At 36.8% G+C, this 14,760-nt stretch overlaps 1 protein-coding gene across 1 annotated transcript in view; it reads right to left on the reverse strand.

Moving 5' to 3' along the window:
* Nucleotides 1–14,760, reverse strand: part of LOC102746294 (formin-2) — a 140,041-nt gene that overhangs the window by 74,543 nt on the left and 50,738 nt on the right. Inside the window, exon 5 of the mRNA XM_081824512.1 lies at nt 6,451–6,502. Coding sequence (XP_081680638.1) covers nt 6,451–6,502 — 52 coding nt within the window. The remainder of the gene's footprint in view (nt 1–6,450; nt 6,503–14,760) is intronic.

The following is a 14,760-nucleotide window of genomic DNA, read 5'->3' on the forward strand; positions in this document are numbered from 1 at the left end:
ATTTAGTTCAAGATTTTTGCATCTATGTTCATCACAGATACTGGCCTGTCTCTTTTTTCTGTAATGTCTTTATGTGGTTTTGGTATCAGGGTAATGCTGGCCTCGTAGAGTGAATTTGGAAGTTTTTCTTCCTCTTCAATTTTTGGAATAGTTTGAGAAGAACAGGTATTAACTCTTCTTTAAATGTTCAGTAGAATTTGCCTGTGAAGCCATCTGGTCCTGGACTTTTGTTTGTTGGGAGTTATTTGATTACTGATTCAATTTCGTGGCGAGTAATCAGTCTGTTCAGATTTTCTATTTTTTCCTGGTTCAGTTTGGTTATATATGTTTCTAGCAATTCCATTTCTTCTAGGTTGTCCATTTGTTGGCATATCACTTTTCATAATATTCTCTTACAATCCTTTGTATTTCTGTGGTGCCCGTTGTTATTTCTCCTCTTTCATTTCTGATTTTGTTGTTTTGAATCTTCTCCCTCTCTCTCTCTTTCTCCTTTGTTGATGAGTCTAACTAAAGGTTTATAAATTTTGTTTATCTTTTCAAAGAGAGCTCCTGGTTTCACTGAACTGTTCTATTATTTTGTTTTTACTTTCTAGGTAATTTATTTCTAATCTTTATTATTTCCTTCCTTCTACTGGTTTGGAGTTTTGTTTGTTCTTTTTTCTACCTCCTTTAGGTGTAAGGTTAGGTTTTTTATTTGAGATTTTTCTTGCTTTTTGAGTTAGGCCTGCTTGCTCTAAACTTCCCTCTTAGAACAGCTTTTGTTACATCCTAAAGATTTTGTACTGTTGTGTTTTCTTTTCTTTTTTTTTTTTTTAAAGATTTTATTTATTTATTTATCAGAGAGAGAGCACACAAGCAGAGGGAGCAGCAGGGAGAGGGAGAAGCAGACTCCCTGCTGAGCAAGGAGCCCAATGCAGGACTCGATCCCGGGACCCTGGGATCATGACCTGACCCGAAGGCAGATGCTTACCGAATGGAGCCACCCAGGCGTCCCTGTACTGTTGTGTTTTCATGTACTTTTTTATTTCTTCTTTTATTTCCTGGTTGACCCATTCATTGTTTAGTAGCACATTATTTAACCTCCATGTATTTGTGGTTTTTCCAGAATTTTTCTTGTGGTTGATTTCTACTTTCATAGCATTGTAGTCAGAAAATATGCATGGTATGACTTTGATGTTTTTGAATTTGTTGAGACTTGTTTTGTGGCCTAATATGTGATCTGTTCTGGAAAATGTTCCATGTGCACTTGAAAAGAATATGTATTCTGCTGTTTTAGGATGGAATATTCTGAATATATCTGTTAGACCCTTCTGGTCCAATATGTCATTCAAAGCTATTACTGTTTCTGTGTTGATTTTCTGTTTGAATGATCTCTCCATTGCTGTGAGTGGATGTAATGTCCCCTACTACTATTGTTATTACTATCAATTTACTTCCTTTATGTTTGTTATTGGCTGATTTACATATTTGGGTGCTCCCATGTTGGGTGCATACTTAAAATTGTTACATTTTCTTGTTAGATTTTCCATTTATTATTACATAGTGTCCTTTTTTCTCTCCTGTTAACAGTCTTTGTTTTAAAGTTTATTTCGTCCAGTAGAAGTATTGCTACCCTGGCTTTCTTTTCACTTCCATTTGCATGATACATGTTTTTCTACCCCTTCACTTTCTTTCTTTTTTTTTTTTTTTAGTGTTCCATGATTCATTGTTTGCGTATAACACCCAGTGCTCCATGCAGAACGTGCCCTCCTTAATACCTATCACCAGGCTAACCCATCCCCCCACCCCCTCCTCTCTAGAACCCTCAGTTTGTTTTTCAGAGTCCATAGTCTCTCATGGTTCGTCTCCCCCTCTGATTTCCCCCCCTTCATTCTTCCCCTCCTGCTATCTTCTTCTTCTTCTTTTTTTTTAACATATAATGTATTATTTGTTTCAGAGGTACACGTCTGTGATTCAACAGTCTTACACAATTCACAGCGCTCACCATAGCACATACCCTTCCCAATGTCTATCACCCACCCCATCTCTCCCAACTCCCACTACTCTAGCAACCCTCAGTTTGTTTCCTGAGATTAAGAATTCCTCATATACCCCTTCACTTTCAATCTGTATGTGTCTTTAGGTCTGAAATGAGTCTCTTGCAGGCAGCACAGAGATGGGTCTTGCTTTGCCATCCATTCTGTCATCCTCTGCCTTTTGATTGGAGCATCTAGTCCATTTACATTCAGAGTAATTGTTGATTGATATGTACTTATTGCCATTTTATTACTTGTTTAATGGTTTTTGTAGTTCTTCTCTGCTCCTTTCTTCTCTTGCTTTCTTCTCTCATGGTTTGCTGGTTTTCTTTAGTGATATACTTGGATTCCGTTCTACTTTTTTGCGTATCTATTACTGGTTTTTCATTTGTGGTCACCATTAGGTTTGTATATAACAACTTCTGCATATAGCAGTCTATATTAACTTGTTGGTCCCTTAAGTTTGGGTCCATTCTTTACTCTTCTCCCCCTCACATTTTAGGCATATGTTGTCATACTTTACATCCTCTTATTTTGTTAATACCTTAATTGACTTTTACAGATATACTTATTTTTACTGCTTTTGTGTTTCCTACATTTGTTACTCCTCTCTATGGTCTTTCCTTTTTACTCAAAGAATCCCTTTTAACATTTCTTGTAGGGCTGGTTTAGTGGTCATGAATTTTTTTTTTTGACATTAAGAGGATGTGTATTTATTTACAAAACACATAGTAGGAAAAAAGATCTAAGTCACTAGATGTAAGGACATAGGTTCTTTTTTTTTTATTGCTGTTTTTTTTTATTCTGAAATATAGTTGATGTAATATTATGTTAGTTTCATGTGTACAACATAGGGATTCAACAGTTATATACATAAAAAATGCTCACCATGATCAATGTAGACACCATCTGTCACCATACATTATTACAGTATTATTGACTATATTCCCTTATGCTCTGCCTTTCATCACCATGATTTATTTACTTTATAACTGGAAGTTTGTGCCTCTTAATTCCCTTTAGTGGTCATGAATTTAACTTTTTTTTTTTGGTCTGGGAAGCTCTTTATTTTTCTTTCTATTCTGAATGATAGCCTTGCTGCATAGAGTATTCTTGGCTGCACATTTCTTTCTTTGAATATATCATGCCACTCCTTTCTGGCTTGCAAAATTTCTGCTAAAAAACAACAAAAAAACAAACAACGCTGAATGCCTTATGGGGTTTCCCTTGTATGTAACTGTTTTCTTTTGCTGCTTTAAAAATTCTCTATCACTACTTTTTGCCATTTTATTTGCTGTGTCTTGGTGTGGACCTCCTTGGGTTGACTTTGTTGGGGGATCTCTGTGCATCCTGGATCTGGATTTCTGTTTCCTTTCCCAGATTCAGGAAGTTTTCAGCTATTATTTCTTGAAACAAATTTTCTGCCCCTTTTTCTCTCTCTTCTCCTTCTGGGATCCCTATAATGAGAATGTTATTATACTTGATGGTATCACTGAGGTCCCTTAGTCTATTTTCATTTTTTATTATTTCTTTTCTCTTTCCTCTTCAGCTTGATTATTTTCCATTACTCTGTCATCCATGTCACCAATCTGTTCTGCTTCCTTTAGCCTACTATTTATTCCTTCTAGTGTATTTTTAATTTCATTTACTGAGTTCTTCATCTCTGACTTGTTCTTTTTTATATTTTCTATCTCTTTGTTAAGAGTGTTAAGAGTCTCACTGAGGTCCTCCACTCTTTCTTCAAGTCCAGTGACTATCTTTATGATCATTACTTTAAATTCTCTATCAGGCATATTACTGATCTCTGTTCTGTATAGCTCTTTTGCTGTGATTTTGTCCTGTTGTTTCACTCAGGACTTACTCCTCTGTCTCCTCATTTTGTCTAACTCTGTGCCTGTTTCTAAATGCCAGAAAAGTCAGTTACATCTTCTGCTCTTGACAGTAGTGGTCTTAAAAAGAAGAGGTCCTGTGGTGTCCTGCAGTGCAATATCCTCTGTTTACCAGAACCTGATGCTTCAGGGGTATCTCCTATGTGTGTTGCATGCACACTTCTGTTGTGGCTGAGCCGCTTTTGTCTTCAGTCCAGTTCTCTGCAATGGCTCTCTTTGCTTGTTGTGGGCAGGGTTTGGTCCCTGTGGTGTTAGTGGGTCAGTCTAGGGCCACGTTGGGCTTAAGTTGAGTCTTATCAAGTGTCTGTCAGATTTGCAGTAGCACCTAACTTCAGGACACAGTGAAAGTGGGGAGCAAGGTGTCAGCAAGGTCCACTTAGGCAGGAGGGGACCTGTAGCTCCTGGGGACTGAAGCAGGCAGGGTTGGAGGGGGTGTATGCACAGAAGCATGCATGGGCAGGATGCTCAGTGTTAGCAAGGTTTGCATGGATCTACTGTGGAAGGGAATGGGAGCTGAGGCCTGGCTGGAAGGAGTGTGTCCACAGAATGCTAGGGCTGGGCTTGCTCTTATCAGGTTAGGTAGCGAGTATTGTGTAATGCAGGCTCCCAAAGGTGTCATGTGTCTAGGTTTTGGGTTGGGGGAGTGAAATGGTGCTCACCAGTTCCTTTGTTCCTGAAGAAATCTCCCAAGGATCCCTGCACCTTCCAGCATATGCTCTGATATTAGTAAACAAATCTCCCTCCCATACACTGCAGGAGTTTTTCAAACTGCTGCTTCTATGCTGTATCTCAATAGGGCTTTTGGTTTTGCTGTCTCTTTAAGGGTGGGGATTCAATTTCCTCTCTGTTTGCCCTACTGGCTCTTGCAGGACCCTGCTGATTTTTAATGTTCCAGGGTTTAAGCCCTGCTGATTTTAAGACCTCTTGAAATTTGGCCCCTCTGGTTTTCAAAGCCAGATCTTATGGGGATTCATCTTTCCCATGTAGGATCTTTGGTGTGAGAATCTGTTTCTCTCCCCTTTCCATGCTATGCCAGTGGAGTCTCGCCCTCCCATGGATGGTCCCATGGGTCTCCTTAGCTCCCAACTGTGTTTCCACACTTCCTACTCTCTTCAGTGTGGCCTCTTCTCCTCTCTACATTTAGTTATCAAGAGTCTGTCCTGCCAATCTTTGGGTCATTTTCTGACTTATTTACACTGATGTGGCTGTTATCTAGTTGTTTCCATGGGACCAGATGAGCTTAGGGTCCTCCTACTCTGCCATCTTCCCCGGAAGCCGTTGGTCTTCACCTGTTTTTGCTTTTCATTGAAACTGAACAATTCTCTTTACCAATTTGTCTAGCACAATATGTCATATTAAATAAACAACTAAAAACGTGGTATCTGTTCACAGAATATACAGGATCTTGCCTAATAAAGTAATGGCAAAGAACTTCTTTAATCAGAATTCTCCTTCAAGAGTAATCAGACTTCTTTAGAGAGTGTGGTGGTTAATTTGATGTGTCAGCTTGGCTAGGTATGGCAACCAGTTTTGGGTTAAACATCGATGTATAGTTACGAAAATATTTTTAAGATGTGATTCACATTTAAATCAGTAGACTTTGAGGAAAGCACATTACCCTCCATAATGTGGATGGGCCTCATCCAAGCAGTTGAGGGTCTTAAGAAAAAAAGACTGTGGTTACTCTAATAGGAAGAAATTCTGGAATTCTGTCTCTAGAATGCTTTCAGACTCAAGATTGTTAACATTAACTCCTTTTAGGACTTTCCAGCCCACTATGGGCCAATTCCCTAATCTCTCTCAGTCTCTCTGTACACACACACACACGTACATCCTATTGGTTCTGTTTTCTGGAGAACACTGACTAATACAGAGAGAAAGGAGAAAACTGAGGCAGAGGAACCAAGAGATTTGTGAGATACTCTTCTATGCTCACTCACTCATGATTGCAAATCTCCATTCTGAAAGCAAAAGTTTATGCAACGGAAGCTCCTGGCTTCCTACTTAAACTCAATAGTTCCCTATAACCAAACTCTTCACCCTTCTTTCTTGAAACAGGTTCCTGCTATCTTCCCTTCTCTTGTACTTCCACAGTCCTAAATCTCATCCAAAAGAGAAGGTACTAAGGTATTCACAATAATTTGATACATCATCCAGAGTCATAAAAATAAAATTCAGGGTGGCGCCTGGGTGGTTCAGTCGTTAAGCGTCTGCCTTCGGCTCAGGTCATGATCCCAGGGTCCTGGGATCGAGCCCCGCATCGGGCTCCCTGCTCGGCAGGAAGCCTGCTTCTCCCTCTGCCACTCCCCCTGCTTGTGTTCCCTCTCTCGCTGTGTCTCTCTCTTCAAATAAATAAACAAAATCTTTACAAAAAAAATAAAATTCAGAAATTCAATATAATATTAAAGTAAACTATTATTTTCTTTTTCTTTTATGCTTGAAAATAAAAACTGAGCTAATAATTGGGTCCTTGAGATATACTAATAAGTACTTTATAAACCTATTCTGAGAATAAATTTTTATATTAAAGGAAAGTAATTTCTCACCATTTATGAGTCTCTGTCAGTGAGTTTTCCTCTGCCTCTTGATCAATTTTAGCTGAAAATACAAGAAAAGAAAAAGAAATAAGATACATGATAGTTATACTATCTTAAGCAAAATATGATCCAAATAATATGAAATATATTTTTATTCATTATTAACTCTAATGCATTCCAGAAAGAGTTTATTTTAAATCTATAAATAAATATGATTAAATAGATTATATTTAATTTTCATTAAGTTAATGATAGGTACCAACACACATAAGATATATAACGAATTACAAATTTAAAATTCTAAGTAATTTTTTTTCTAAGTAATTTCTTTAAGTCAGTCACATTAACCTGAGAAAACAAAACAGTAGTTAATTTCATATTCACAGTAAATGTGTTTGTCAAGGATTTAAATGCTAATAACTAGTTAAAAATAATTCTCTCAAGCAAAGGTACAGAAACTAAGTCAAGAAACTAAATAGAAATGGTATGTGACCTTGACCAGTGCTCTCTGCACCAGACTACAAATGAATAGATCCAACGGTTATTTCTACAGAGGTACAAGACACTAACATTTTCTACTAATTAAAAGTAGGGAGGCAATAGTATACTCATTTATTTGCTATCATATTTATTTATTTATTTATGTTATATTAATCACCATACATTACATCATTAGTTTTTGATGTAGTGTTCCATGATTCATTGTTTGTGTATAACACCCAATGCTCCATGCAGAACGTGCCCTCTTTAATACCCATCACCAGGCTAACCCATCCCCCCATCCCCCTCCCCTCTAGAACCCTCAGTTTGTTTCTCAGAGTCCATAGTCTCTCATGGTTCATCTCCCCCTCCGATTCCCCCCATCTTCGTTTTTCCCTTCCTGCTATCTTCTTCTTCTTTTTTTTTAACATATAATGTATTATTTGTTTCAGAGGCACAGGTCTATGATTCAAAAGTCTTACACAATTCACAGCGCTCACCATAGCACATACCCTCACCAATGTCTACCACCCAGACGCCCCATCCCTCCCACCCCCCACCACTCCAGCAACCCTTCAGTTTGTTTCCTGAGATTAAGAATTCCTCATATCAGTAAGATCATATGATACTTGTCTTTCTCTGATTGACTTACTTCGCTCAGCATAATACCTTCCAGTTCCATCCACGTCGTTTTTGTTTAAAAATAAATGATTTAAAATAACATAAGAACTCCATCACATAAAATAGGTGTGGCAGTGACTTTTACATTTTTTGACCAGCAAGCATTCTAGGAATTTATGTATTACTCTAAACACACACATACACACACACATAACGGACACAAAAGTTTCAAAAATACTCTTACTTCACGCAATGCTCTCTCATATTTTTAGTCCATTCTATTAGATTTCAAAGTGTAGTTGTGACCCACTAAATTGATTTCATGCTTCACCACTGGTTTGTCACACACACTTTGAAAATCACTGAGCGACAGGACAAAAAGTTAAAAAAAACTCAATTAAAGAAAACCTAGAACTCGTAAAAGAAGAAGTTGCCTTTTTATAATCACTCTCTTTTAGGTCACACTTGTGACCATTTGGAGAAATGAAGAGACAAAGTGGAGAAGGGCAAGTTGATTATAAAAAATTGGAACTGTGCATGAAATCAAACCCATGGTCATTTGAGAATTGTCAAAGTGTCTCTATCACTACTTAAAACACAATAGTCCAGCTTGGGCTGGTTAATGTTTTACAACCTCAAGATAGTGTTTGTTCAAAGGTCCGTACAGTATCTGCAAAGCCATAATCGAGGGTCACACTGCCACTCTTGGCCAGGACTGTTGACTTTAGCAGGGATCATTTGAGCTGGGAGCAGAGAGTGCTGTTTTACCCTTTCCATTTTTGTACTTTAGATTGTTCACAAGAACTTACAGGTCATTTGTTAGCCATATTAAAAAACAGAATAAATGCTCCATGATTTTACTTTGGAAAGGCTCCAACATGAACATATTGTCTTACAAAATCTGCTCTGGGTTGCCTGGCTTGATAATGGTTTGCTTCAAGAAGCAATTCTAGAACCATACAAAGCGTGTTTAAGAGAAAACAACAAAGCACCACAATGCATGCCATTTTCAGGAAGGACATTCTTCCAATTGGCCTCACGTGTATATTTTTGTCCTTTTTTAAAATACAGAGATTAAGACTGAGATTGGAAGAAAATTTCTGGATTACGTTAGAAGAATCAAGTAAATGATTTATGAAATTTAAAATGTGCTAGAATGAGATGCTAGAGATCTGTGTTCTGTTCCTAATTCTGCCACTAAAATTAGCTATGTAATTTTAGGCAAATAATCTGTTAACATGTATAAACTATTTAGCATAGTGCCTCCAATAATTAGCAGAGACTAAATAAATGTTCTTTGAAAATGTTGGACTTTAAGCTCTTAAAACTTATAAAGTGATATAATATATAATTATCTTTAATTGAATACATCAACTGCTATTTTATTATGTTTCAACTTATATGCAGATAAAGAAAGCACATACTTAAAGCTTCTCAAAAAGTGGAAGCCCCTAAACTGTGGTGAGTGGAATGAAGTGAGTTTCATATGTTCATAATGATTCCTTTTGATGTGTACTAAAACAGCTTTTGCTTCACTGCATGAGCAAGTTTGGCTGAAAAAAACATTCTAATCCAATGTGGCAAAAGATTGGATCTTACCAAGGGAACTAAACATAAAAACAGACCCTCTTCCCCAACCTAATAGCCATATTACAATCATAAAACCAAACTGGGATAGCAGAGAATACTTAAAAATGCTCTATTATCCATTATTTTTACATGATTTTGAAGCTAAGAGGATTTGTGTATTCAGAATGTAATCAGCTTTGATAAACAGTCAAATGAGAGATCAAAGCAAGTGCATTAGAGTACACATTTCAACTCTTGATGTAGAGTCAACAATTCAATGAACTAGACAGATTTTCCTTTGTATGGCAATCTTAGAAACAAAAACTTTCTGAAAAGTTGGGGTGCAATTCAGTTTTCTGGGAACACTGAAATACCATTTTCCAACATGCTGCTTGTATAAACACTCCATCAACATTTTGCTGTCATGATTCTTTTAAACACACTTATTATGTTAACTTAGTGACAAATGCAGGATTTGGTTTCTTTAGTTAATGAGGATGAAATCTATCAAATTAAAATAAAATGTAATTAAGTTAGTGAAAAGTAAGATATCTTTTAGAAACAAAATAAGAATAACACTGCCACTCCTTTAGGGAGTATTCAAGCTAGTCACATGTAGAGACCAAAATCTTAGACTGTATTTTTTAGTCTGAGTAAAGGCTTCTGAAAGGCTGTGGCCATGTGTGTTATACACACAGCTTTTCAAGTAAAAGCTGAAGGTGACATAGCAATAATATTATTTTCTATAAACCATGTCAACATCGTATTGCTAATTCTTTTATTCCCTGACCTACTTTTTCAAAAATATAAATATTGTTCTCAGGTCATTTCTAATGGCACAGAGGACTTTGTGACTAGTTCTGAATGTTGGTTTTACTTTTAGCAGCAGTTTCCTGTCAATAAACTATTATAATAAAGTACGCAAAATTTGCTAGATAAGACATATAAAAGGTTCCACTTTTCTATTTAAAGTAAGATGAATTTTCCCATTCCTTATAGTACATAGCTCATTTCTTTTTTTGACCTATCAAATGAGGATGGCGGACTTCTAGTCGTTCATGATAACGGTAACTACAGAAAAGTTTTAAAAAGCATTTAAAATAGACAAATAGGTCCGAGGTGTGGTGTGGAGTGATCTTCATGTTATCATCCGATCATCCGAGGCTCCCTGCCCCCGGCTGCCCAGGGAGCCTGGACTACCTCCGACAGAGAAATTGCTGTGACTCCTAATGGACACCACTGTCCGAGGGCCTCCCCGGCCTCAGATCTCTGGGAACTGCTTCTGCCGCATCACATATGAGAAAGCTACACTTCCTTGGCAAGGTTCTTACCACTCAAACTCTTGTTTTCAGATCCCATCAGGGTCAGTGTTTGGGATTAGAACATGAAACTCAGTTAGGCAGAGCTATGTATAAATTCTAGATCAGCCACGAAGTTGTGTTAGATTTATATAACCTTACTAATCACGTTGATTTAATAACTTTTCTTTATCATTAAAACAGGGTAATAATTTCTTTTTCATTGAGTTTCCTAATAAGGTATAGCATAGGTAATAATATATATAGGTAATAATATATAGGTAATAATAACTGTTCTTTCTTTTCCTCTCCACATCACCATGACTATAAAAAGGGACTGGGATATTTTACTTTCAAAAATGCAAAAATTTCTCCATTGTAGGATCACCAAATACTTCTTCTTAATGCTTCTACAGATAGAACCCAGATTCAGAATGAGACTTATATATTGTTAAAATAAGAGTACCTCCTTATAACAACATAAAGAAGTTCTGGGCCAAGAAATATCATAGGAGACTCAAAACCTTTCACAAAAATCAAGGGATAACTCTGTATTTAATATCTTTTGTTTTTTATTTCTACTTAATCTGTGTGTGTGTTGTGGTTTTCATAGCCCCATAACAGAGAACTCCCAAGCAGAGGCTAACAGTTTTTCAGTCCTATCTTTGGAGGCACAGCACTAAATGAAATTGCTGTATGGAAGAGGACAATACCTTTTGTAGATTTAGGGAGAAACTACAGAAATCCAAAAGATAAGATGATATTTTCAAAGGCTGCAATGTTCCTCTAGAGCATACATTTCTTACTCCATATCTACCATGGGTAACTATTCCTATCTTGATATCTGAGCTCCACTGCCAAGAAAATGTTCTGAGACTGGATATACTGAAAACAGAGTTTGAAGTGCAAAGAGAATTGAAATGGTGAAATAACGCAATCAATCCTGTCCTGATATTAGAGGGAAGAAAAGTGCAATGTAGTGAAAATAACGAGTGGTTTGTACTGACAAATAATCTCCAGAGAATATTAGGAACTCACACTAACAGACCTAAAATCTAAATGTGTGGAAATAAATGGACCTTACAGAATTAACTGCTACACTTCAGGGGCAAACAGGGTCTTAGATATTAATCAAAATATTGCAATTGTCATAGTGATGGTTTCCCTCTGCTCCCCAAATCTCAAAAGCTAGCAATTTGCAATTTGAGGCAGAGGAAACTTGTGGTGAAAGCCATATAATAAAAGCAACACTGAACTTTCTAGAAGGCAGCCTTTATTTAGTTAGTTAGTTAGTTTCCCTCCCCGCCCCCCCCCCACCTTCTATTTATTTATTTTAGGGCTAGGGCATAAGATTACCTTTCAGATCCAATTCTAGCAGAGACCATTGGCATGGACATTCCTATGTCCCTAAACATGCAACTGGTTAAAAAGTGTTTTAATGATTCTGTTTCAGCACTTTGGTGTTCAGAGATAGCTTCTCCAACAGCACTAAGACTTCCTCCTGAAAATCTCTGCTTCCACAAATATTTTCTGGCAGTTGTTGTCCTACTAAGTTACTATTTTGACCCAGTGATTAGCGTCTGTACTCGCTTGTCTGGCTCCAGACTCTTTTGCAATGTTAAATATTTCTGGTGAACTTGTTCCAAAATGACTGTGAGTAAGCAGAGGCACGGAACGGACGCCCTTTCTGATCTGGAGCTTTCATGAGGGAATACCACATATTCCCAGGTAATTGGAGACAGAGTTGCATTTGAGTAATATCAGATGGAAGGCAACTTAGAACCCTTTCATCTGCTTGTCTAGGCTCTAAATCTTTTTTTGCTATTTTTCCTTTTATTTAAAGTGTTAACTAGTTTTTGTTTATAATTAGCTATGAATGTGCATTTCAGTTGCTTTTAAGTGCAGCCAGGATGGGTTATTTTTTAGACAGATGCAGTGCCTTTCTTCTGAGTCATTTAAAGTTGTCATTTAATTGCAGATATATTGTTTTGGCTGGGAGATTTTTGAGACACTGCTCCCTTTGACAATGAACTGAAAGTCAAGTAAATTTAGGCGGTTTATATATGTCAGACAGTGAATGAATATCAGAATTTCTTTCCTTAGCAAAAGAAATAACTAACTCTCAGTGCATTCCTTCCTTGATGCTGCAAATGTTCTTAGGACAATAAAACAAATGCTGTGGGATATTCGTGGGAAGAAGAAAAACAGTATCTACAGAGTATAAAATTACAACTTGGCCTTTGCAATAATTCACAGCCAACTTTGAGTTAATACTGAGGGTTATTCCTACTTTGTGCATAAAAATACATACCATTTGTAAAAAAAAAAAAAATACATACCATTTGTGTCCTTAGAAATATAGGTGTGCATAAACATAATGAATAGGTGCTCACTATAAACACTCAAGAAACGTACACACTATAGTAAATGATGCATACTTCAAAAATTTCATATATGTGGCTTCTGGCCAACCCTAAAATACAAGAAAGTCATGTGCTATTATCACCCAGCCGGATATAGCTATTGAAGTGGTCCTCAGTGAAATTCCTTTCTAAACCTTCATTTTAAACCCAAAGTGAAAATGACACGGGAAAACATAATGTGCCTGCAGGAGTTTCACATTCTGTGAACAATACAGTATAAAAGAGCTATTGATTTCCAACTGAAACATTGGTTACACCACCTAATTTTTCAAATAAAATCATAGACAAAGCCTACATATTATTCTACCCATATTCTACATAAATCTTTAAATCTCTCATAAACTTTCACTAATCAGCATTAAAGAAAAGACACATCTGCAGCAAATTCCTTTCTTTTTTCTTTATCAAGTAAAAACTACCTTATTAAAGAAGATGAACTAAGCACATCCTCTTACTAATTCCAAGCTGAACTTAAATTAGTATCCTCAGACAACACAAAAATTTCTATTAGCCTTTAACTAAAAATATGCAAATGAATGTTTTAAGACTGAACTCTCCATATTAAATGCAATACCAATTAATTCTATCAAAACATCAAAATGCAAAATTGCTTAAACTAAAACTTGGAAAACCAGAAAATCTTTCCTGATGTATTTTCTCTTCCTCCCAACTTTACTGGCCAACACAATGCATGAGTTACAATAGGAAGGCTAGGGCATTCCAATCCTAGAAACAAAAGCCACATGATTCAGTGTTACAATATTTCAACCAAACTTTGAGCATGGTATGATTTGGATATTTTGTTAGGAGCAATACATGGATAACTATTTTGGAGTCTTTCCTTTCAAGAAAATGTTAGATGAGGAGAGAGACAAATCATCATGCAAATAAGCATTACAGAGATAGCTCAATGAGACTGTTAATATAGATATTGCCATTACTAATCTAATTTTTTACATATAATGACCCACAATAATAAAAGGCACTATAATCATTCCCATTTACAAGAAGGAAATTAGCAGTTAAATAACTTGCGCAACATACCAGAAATCCAGAAATATTAAGAGAAAGAGACAGGATTCAAACTCATACGGTCTGACCCCTGAGCCATAATGTCAAGTCAGTCGTGAGCACAATTAAGTGAAACATTTATGTATTGAGAGGAAAAGAGAAAGGCAAATGCTGAGCTGGGACTAAAATGATGAACAAACATCAGTCAAATGAAAAAGGAAGAGGCTAGAGAAGACATTTAAACAACAAACAGCAGGAAAAAATGTGCAAAGTCCTAAGTGCCACATAGTACAGGATATCAAGAGGGAAGGATATAATGTAGACAAGATGGGAAATATAATGGAAAATAGTTGGCCCAAAAGCTGTGGACAGAGGCAGGTTCAGCCTCTTATGGTGTGATATCATAACAAACGAGGCAAAGGAGACTGAACTTCATTCACTTTAAACCAATGGAAAGAGATTTCCCTTCTGGACGTGATTAACAAGAACCAAACTTACCTCCTGCTGTAATCAACAAGAAAACTGGATAAAATATATGAAACAACAGTCTTCATACACTGGACAACTGGTAGCACAAGGCTCTCCTTTCTGAAAGAAGGTAAACAAACTAGTTGAACCCTAAAATCTTCCTGGATTTCTGTCTAAAGGCAATTTCCAGACTGTGGGCCCAGGAAGGGGAACCCAAATAAGCCAGTCAGTCTTGCTGAATTGAGGAAATACAGATAGGAGTCTGGGGAGTCTGAAATAGCTGAAAGTTGAGGGGCTGAGAGCCAGAGAGGAAAGAGCCTTGCAGAAAAGAAGGCCAGAAATCTGCATCGAGGTCTCTTTGAGTTTTTGCTGAATATTAGGTGGCACATATATAGAGTGAAGAAAAGTCTTTGTTAGTCAAAGCAAAGAATCAAGAAGCTATAAACTGA

This window comes from Leptonychotes weddellii, chromosome 6 (assembly GCF_054177405.1).
Source record: "Leptonychotes weddellii isolate Sample4059 chromosome 6, ASM5417740v2, whole genome shotgun sequence".
Lineage (NCBI taxonomy): Eukaryota > Metazoa > Chordata > Mammalia > Carnivora > Phocidae > Leptonychotes > Leptonychotes weddellii.